The sequence below is a fragment of the Malus sylvestris genome, chromosome 17, assembly GCF_916048215.2.
Source record: "Malus sylvestris chromosome 17, drMalSylv7.2, whole genome shotgun sequence".
Classification (NCBI taxonomy): domain Eukaryota; kingdom Viridiplantae; phylum Streptophyta; class Magnoliopsida; order Rosales; family Rosaceae; genus Malus; species Malus sylvestris.
This window is the reverse complement of record NC_062276.1, coordinates 15,283,856-15,292,188: the sequence shown is the minus strand read 5'-3', so window position 1 is coordinate 15,292,188 and position 8,333 is coordinate 15,283,856. Positions and strand designations below refer to the sequence as shown.

General features: G+C 39.1%; 1 protein-coding gene and 1 pseudogene across 1 annotated transcript; both read right to left on the bottom strand.

Moving 5' to 3' along the window:
- Nucleotides 1-4,078: 4,078 nt before the first annotated feature.
- LOC126611829 (succinate dehydrogenase [ubiquinone] iron-sulfur subunit 2, mitochondrial-like) lies at nucleotides 4,079-4,828 on the bottom strand (annotated as a pseudogene).
- A 2,071-nt stretch (nucleotides 4,829-6,899) lies between these two features.
- LOC126609773 (histone H2A.1-like) lies at nucleotides 6,900-7,832 on the bottom strand. Its single transcript, XM_050277703.1, has 2 exons — nucleotides 7,492-7,832; nucleotides 6,900-7,180 (listed from the first exon to the last, which is right to left on the bottom strand). The coding sequence occupies exons 1-2, from the start codon at nucleotides 7,681-7,683 to the stop codon at nucleotides 7,073-7,075; spliced, it is 300 nt and encodes a 99-aa protein (XP_050133660.1). The 5' UTR covers nucleotides 7,684-7,832; the 3' UTR covers nucleotides 6,900-7,072.
- Nucleotides 7,833-8,333: the final 501 nt, after the last annotated feature.

Genomic DNA, 8,333 nt, shown 5'->3' with positions numbered 1-8,333 from the left:
ACAAATTGTTCTAACATTACCCTTTTTTTTAAATATTTTTCCTTACCGTTTGGAAAACGAATTTATATAGTATGTTAATACCACTACAAGAAAATTGGGTTATACTTGTATATTAGAAGTTCTAGTGTTCCACTTCCACGCTTACTTGGTCAGGATGTGCCCGAGTGGACTGGGGACATTTAATATGTTTTTTCTTTTTCTTAGTACAACAATATATTTTACATTAAAGGAATGGGAAGTACGGTTAAATCACATAATAGATAATTTATTCTGGTATCGAATTCGTTATTTACGAAATTCAAACATAAAATCTCTTATTTATAAGTGAAGAAGAAGATCATTAGATCGAGTACTGAGTGGTGGGACTTTTTTAAGTTAATAAGTCAATCAATTGATTAATTGGTGAGTTGAATGTGGGTCATCCTCTGCTCTTTGGATCCAATTCTTGCTACATTCAACTCGGTATTACAGTGCAACACGTTGTAATCTCGTTACTTGGTTCACATGCTCCTCTGCAAAGCAAAACAAAAGATTAAATTCCCAAGATATCCAGTTTGGTACTTCAACTTACACAAACGTGGCTTGTGGGCCTTTGCTGATCCTTAGTTTCTAGAACAAAATAGTAAAACACTAGTCGTTCAAAAAAAAAAAAAAACAAAATAGTAAAACACTAATACTGTTAATGAAAACCGAACACATAATAAAACACAAATCCCACCACTACCAGAAAATAGGACTTGTCCTACAAAAACTTGCTCGACCGAGAAGAATTTTGTCGGGTAAAAGCTCTTTACCGGATATATTTTTCTGTTGGTAGGGCAAAGTTAATCAACATTTCGAGTTTATGGAAATCTTTACGAGACAAAACAAGTTCAAGGACAAGGTAACATTCGTCGAGCAAGTTCTTAGCGCTAAGAGAAATAAAATGGCGCGTGATACTTGAAGGTTTGTGCGACGACAAACTGGAACGTCGACTAGGTCAGCTTTAATCGACAGATAGTTTTGTCAATTCATTGTTTCCCTCCGTTGTGCAAAGGCTTAATTAGGTCTTAAGGTAGGGCGACCAACCTTTCCCAACGAACTTCCACCAAACTGGCCCTACTATTTGCTTCAATTATGAGAACTAGGGAGCAGTATTCGTGATAGAAATCAGAGGAGTGGGTGCAAGAAGAGGGATGTGCGTGGTAGCCAATTGTGGGGGTTCGCATTGGGCATCTCTAAGATTTCTAATGGAAATAGTAGAACTAGTAGTTGGAAGGGATATAAACATGTTTGCATATACTTCGAGATCTCCTACGCTAGGAATCATCCAAAAAAAACATTCGGGGTTAGATAATGGGATGAAATCATTTAACGGTTAGAAAAGAAAAATCACAATTTGAAGGTCACTTTAACTTTGATTTTTTACACAATCCTTAACCCTAGAAGAATACAATGAACGAACCTGTATCATCAAATTAAAATATTTAAACTAGTGGATACAAAAACAACCTACATTCTACTTAATGGAAGTATAGAATAAACTCTTAAGTGTTTTGGAATCCATTCTTTTGACGAGACACACATTCTACAAAACTAGTTTCCATGATCCAATGGTCAAACATGTTTCCATATACTTCGAGATCTCCTACACCAAGAATCACCTAAAAAAAGTTCGAAGATTAGGTAATGGGACAAAATCATTCAACAATTTGAAAAGAAAAATCACGATTTAACAGTCATTTTAACTTCAATTTTGTTGATTTTTTACAAATGCAATCCTCTACCCTAGAAAAATACAATGAACGAACCCGATTATCAATTTAAAATCTTTAAACCAGTGGATATAAATCCGACTGTGAATCACACAGACGCACAAGAACACAAAGATATATCGTGGTTCACCTCAAGTTGAGGCTACGTCCACACTAGTGTTGATTCCGTTTCACTATGTAAATGAATGCTAAATATACATGGAGGCCATAGAGGCAGTGTTCGCTTTTTTTGCTATTTTGTTTGCTCTCCCATTTCCCCTCTGTGTGTTTCCCCTCTGTATGTTTTCCTCTCCCATTAAGTGAGTGTGAGGGAGCCCTTTTATAGAATAAGGGTTTCATCCCCTCTTACATAAATCATAGGCTAAGTAATGAAGCCCAAATACTGAGGCCAAATATATTGTATAACAGGAGTCCCAAAGTGAATAGATGTCGTCTAGAACTAGTACTCAACATGAGAGGGTGCTTAACGTCAAGCAATACTCAGCTAGAGGTAGCACACGTTGCGAGGTTGCTCGGCTGGAGGCGGTGCCTGTTGCGAGACAGCTCGGCTTGTGGCGTTCTTCATCGCAAGTATGCACTCAATGTCAGTGTGAGCTCATTATGAGTTAATTCTCGACATGACTCGGATCCGCTTGTTAGGTTTGTATATGGGTCCATGCGTTGGTTGGAGACTTCAAATCCAATCCATGTACTGGCCGAAGTGACTACATGTCGTCTAGAACTAGTATTCGACATGAGACGGTGCTTAACGTCAAGCAATACTCAGCTAGAGGTAGCACACGTTGCGAGGCTGCTCTGCTAGAAGCAATGCTTTCGGCGAGGTGGTTGCTCGGCTGGAGGCGGTGCTCGTTGCAAGGCGGCTCGGCTTGTGGCTTTCTTCATTATGAGTATGCACTCGACGTCAGCGTGCGTTCATTATGAGTTAACTCTTGACATGACTCGGGTCCGCTTGTCGGGTCTTTGAGTTGGAGCCATCCGTAGGGTCTATGAGTTGGGTCCACAAGTTGGGTCCGTGAGTCGGGGTTCGAGCTCAAGGGTGTCCAAGCACATAGATGTCCAAATGAGCGAGTGTCCGAGCAAGTGGGTGTTCGGTCAGATAAGAGATCATCGTTCAGACTAAATCTTTGTCACTATAAGCATGTGGCTCATCGATCTATAAGTTGATCAGTAACAATGTTGATCAACGGAAACCTGTCAATAAATAATAGTATAAGCATGAATGCATAATTAATAAATCAATCACAGAGTTTGGCAAAAGTATAATGTCATACTATGCAAATTGTGTGGTAAATGACTTGTTTCATATGTGACACAGTTAAAGGCATCACAGTATCACTAGGCAATGAATAAATATTGCATAAGTAATTGCCTAAATATGTAGGTCACTAATGAAATATGATAGAAAGCGTTCTGAGCATACGTGACTATTGTATCATGTAATCTTAATATAATGACAGTAGGGAGACACACAATATATTATATAAATATATTTTCATTCAAATAATGAGGATACCTAATTTGGTCAGACCATGCCACGAGTTATGGGAAATAGTCATGTGATAAACCATTAATAATAATGTAAAACATATTATGATAACATGTCATCCCGTTCATTTAGGCAATAGTGCTGGCGTTTCCACTGTTTTTGTCAAAAAGCAACTCCTGCTTTTCCATTTGGTACTTTTCAAAAAGCAGTTTCCCTTTTCAAAATGATGATATTGATAAAGGTCTCGGGTTGCAAACATAATAGTAATAAAATAATGATAGTATTTGATGTCATAATAAACACATAGCAGTAGTGGAAAAGCAGAAGTTGGTACTTTTCCAGTGGGGACGCACTATATATGTATGTATATATATATATATATATTGTGAGGTGCCGTACTATATGCAAACAGATCATATATATATATATATATATATATATATATATATATAATATTGTTACTGTAAAGCAAATGTTGTAAAGCAAATGCATGATGTTGTCTCCTGTTAAAGAATATACACACATATGTAAAGCAAACGCTACAGTAACAAGACCAACACAAAATAATAATAAATTATTAAATAATAAACTAGTTAATGAATTAGAATGAGACTCATCCTCTTCGTTGGTTTTCCACTAGTGGTCGTGGCAAGTTTGCAGCGCCTTCGTCTGGGTTTCGTAGGCCGATCCACGGTGGTGCGGCATTTTCATAAAATACAACCAATTCACTGCTGCACTCCGGACCGCCAGTCAACCAAATAACAACAGGATCCTTCTTGTTGGTGCGGGATTCGAAGAAGAGGTAAAACATGTTAGCAGCATGAGAATGCTCGATCTTTTATTTACCGGCATGGTGGCCGAGGTATTTGACGGAGACACTAGAATCCATGAGGTTGGGGAACCCATCAGCCTCGACGCGTCGGTGATTGGCGTAGAGCAAGGCGGCGGGGCCCAAGTAAGACTCAGGGTTCCACCAGTAGCTAGGGCAGGATGTGCTACAGCAGGCGCATAGAATGCACTCATACAGCCCATCCAGCTTCGCCCTATCCTTCTTGCTCTGCTTTATCTCATTCCCATTCAACTCCGCCGTCGGGTTCTTCGGCTTCAGCCACGGCTCGATGCTCTTATACTGGTTGTAAAAGTTCGTCATATCCACTACCAGGTCCTTGATCACAAAAATGTACGGCAACGGAGTGATCATCGAGGCGTCCGCCTCCGACGGTGCTATCTTCGTCAAGTAGGCCAGGCCGTTGCAACCGTCAATGTTCATGGCATAAGAGTTGTATATCCCTTCCCGGCAAGATCACCGGAAGGTGAGGGTGGGGTCCATCTCGTTCTTGATCTTAATAAGGGATTCAAGCACCATAGGCCCACACTCCTTGAGGTCGATCTCATACTCTTTAAGCTCCGGCTTCTTCGGGTTGTCCGAGTTCCACCAGTAGATTGAGAAGGTTTTGATGTCCATTTTATCTTGGGCCTTGAGGTCCACCTGCTGGGCCTGGGCTTCCAACGTCATAGCTCGGACACAGACGTAACAAAACGACGATGTCGCAGAAGCTATGGCCCTTCGTATCAACCCCGTTGCCATTGTTGCATCTACGAGCTTCAACAACTGCGGACAAAGAGAGAGATAGTGAGAGAGAGGCCGTGATTGTGTTTCCATCGATGCCGCCGTGACCGAGAGTTGGAACGGAAGACATGGGTTTTGCAGTGACTGTGCAGGTGTTTGGTTCTTGGGTTTCTGCAGATTTATGGTGGAGGTTGTGAGGTTTGATGAAAAAATGAAAGAGAACTGACATAGCTTTTCATGTCGATTCTCACAGACGGCGTCAAATGTTGATGCACAAAATCGGTGAGGACTTTGGTACAACAGAAAGTGTCAAGTTTGTGACCCTAGCTAGATTGCTCTAGTCACTAGTGTGGATAAGCATGTAAATGGATAGAGGCAGGGAAGCAAACACAAGATGTACATGGTTCACCTAGATTGGCTACGTCCACGGAGTAAAGGAGTTCTCATTAATTGTGAAGGGTTTATACAAGTACATAGGTTCAAGCTCTCCTTTAGTAAGTACTAGTGAATGATTTAGTACAAATGACATTAGGAAATATTTTGGGAGAATGATCCCCTTTTGTAGAATAGAGTTCTAGCTTTGTTCTGACATTGACATGTGTCGTGTTGTGATTGGCTTCTGATGTTAACACGTGTCGCGCTATGATTGGCTTCTGATGTCGACATGTGTCACTCTGTGATTGGCCTTCTGGTTGGAGGGAAACTCTTCTGTGTCCTTGACGGTATAACGTTGATCGGTGCTCGGTAGTTTCGAAATTGGTCAAGTATTATACAAACAGAAGTATAGAATAAATTCCAAGTGCTTTGTAACCATTCTTTTGATGGGATGCATTCTACGATACTAGTTTCCACAATCCAACCGTCAAACATGTTTGCATATACTTCAAGATCTCCTACCATAAGAATCACCCAAAAAAAAAGTTTGAAGATTAGGTAATGGGACAAAATCATTCGACGGTTAGAAATGAAAAATCATGATTTAATGGTTGTTTTAACTCTGATTTTGTTGCTTTTTAACAAATACAATCCTCAACCTAGATAATACGATAATGAACCCGATCATTAGTTTAAAATATTTAAACTAGTGGATATAACGAAAGCTTACATTCTACTTAAGAGAAGTATAGAATAAACTCGAAGTGTTTTTGCAATCCATTCTTTTGACATGACATGTATTCTACGAAACTAGTTCCACTATCCAACAGTCAAACATGTTTGCATGTACTTTGAGATCTCCTATGCCAAAAATACCCAAAAAAGCGTTCGAAGATAGGTAAAGGGACGAAATCATTTGATGATTAGAAACAAAAAAATCACGATTTAACAGTCGTTTTAACTCTGAACTTGGCTAATTTTTACAAGGCCCCAAATTGAGAGTAAAAACACACACAAAATTGACATGGCCATCAGATTCGATGATTTTTTTGACCCACTTGAACTTAATGTTCAAAAGACGAAATACTTGTCTTTGTTGGGTCAACTTTCTAAATTCTATCGGCTAGCAGTTAACGTTCGTCGGGCAAAGCAAAAGAAAATCCACACAAAAATTTTCCAAAAATTCAAATTCGCCCTATAACAAAGGTAAATCGACAAAACCAAAATTTCATTAGCCAAACTCTATGTCCCACCAACTTTTTTACTAAACTAAAGATTTTAGGTGACCTTGCTTGACAAACTCTTAGGTCATCTCCAACCGAAGGAGGGCCAGAGGGCTCGTTTTAGCTTTATAACCTTCAAAGAAATTAATATTTTAATGAACAGTGCCAGACCATATTTCTTACCGTGTCCAACTGAGGGGCCAGAGGGCCATAGGCCAAACATAGCCCTGTGACAAAAAAAAATCTTCAACCCAAAGGGCCAAGGGACGGTAAGACCAAATATAATTTATTATTTTAATTTATGAAGATCCTCCCTGTTAACGGTGGGTCTGAAGTCCTAAAATGAGAGTCTATTGGTATCAAAGTTTACTGTCCGTATCGCCAAACGCGTCCCTCCAATAATCTCGTTTCTTCCCTGTCAACCCTCGAATTTACATATTCCAGATAAACACAAATAAAACAAAAACAAACTAATCACACGCCGAGAGACAAACAGAAAATTACAATATTTATATATACCAATAATCTAAACAAAAATGCTTACATACAAAATACACAAAAAATTGCAATATTTTTATATACCAATAATCTACAACCTCAATTTTACTTTCCTTTTTCTTTTTCTTTTTTCTACTAAAAATCTGAAAATTAGAGATTAAGAAAATTAATGAGAAACAGAAAAAAAAAAGTGAAATTTCAAAAGGGCACTCGGGCCACGAATAATGCGGTTCTTCTTGTTGTCCCTTGCAGCGTTTCCAGCGAGCTCCAACACCTAAACAAAATTTCACAAGAAAAAAATCAGATCAAACGCATAAAAGTTCGAGATATACAATGCCAATAAACATGAAAATCTTAACCAATCAAACTCCAGGGAATCAAAACCCACCAATAACGAACAAATGTTGAATTTCAAAAACTAATAACACATTACTAAACCGATTTGTATCCAGAAATCGGATTAAACCGAGAAAATTATACTCATAATTAGATCGACCCAAATTCTAAAAACATGAAATTGCAGAATCAAAATCAAACCCAAAACTAAAAACAATAGAACCCACATAGACGAAAAAACAAACTAACCTCAGCGGCGAGGTATTGTAGCACAACGACAGCGGCTCTCCCGCCGCGTACTCCGTCGCCCGATCCAAGATCTTCAGAATCGTCTTCACCAGCAGCGGCACAGTCAGCCCGTGCGCCGGCCGATACGGCCTTGTTTCGGGTCTCTTTCACAAGACACAGAGGTTTTGCTATACTCGTGGGGGAGATGCACATTGTACGAAACGTGTTTGGGAGATGGAGGAAGTCAACCTGGGGCTAGCTGGCTGGCTCTTTAGACCAGCCGGTTTGCCTGATTCCTATTTTTTTGTCTCGTGGGGCTACGAGTTTTTTGGCTTATTCCTTAGTTAGAAATGATTTTCATGTTATATGTTGGATTATTTTGGACCTTCTGATTCTTTGGTTGGATTGGAGATGATCTTAGTTTTTGTCCCACCAAAATTTAGGATTTTCAATACGTGTCAAAATTTAAAAGTTTTTACTCTAGGAACCGTCCGCCAGGCAAAGATTTAAAATGTATAACCCTCAGACCCTTCTTCTTTCTTCCTCCTCGTGCCGTGCAACACTCAAAGCCTCTCTGCTATCACTCCCTCTCTGTCCTCTCTCTTTCTGAACTCCTCTGTCTGTCTGTCTCTCTCTCTCTCTCAAATCCTCCCCTCTCTCTGTCTCCCATTTCTCAACTATAAGTCTGTTTCTCTCTCCCTATTTTTATTTTATTTAGAGAGATTATATTCAAATACTCCAAATTACTTTTCCCATATCTTTTTAATTTTTTCATATTTTTCTACCAAGTGTTAGTAGGGTTTAAAATATCAAAAAAATATAAAAATAAAAAATAAGAAGGTTAGGGAAGTAATTTGGGGTGT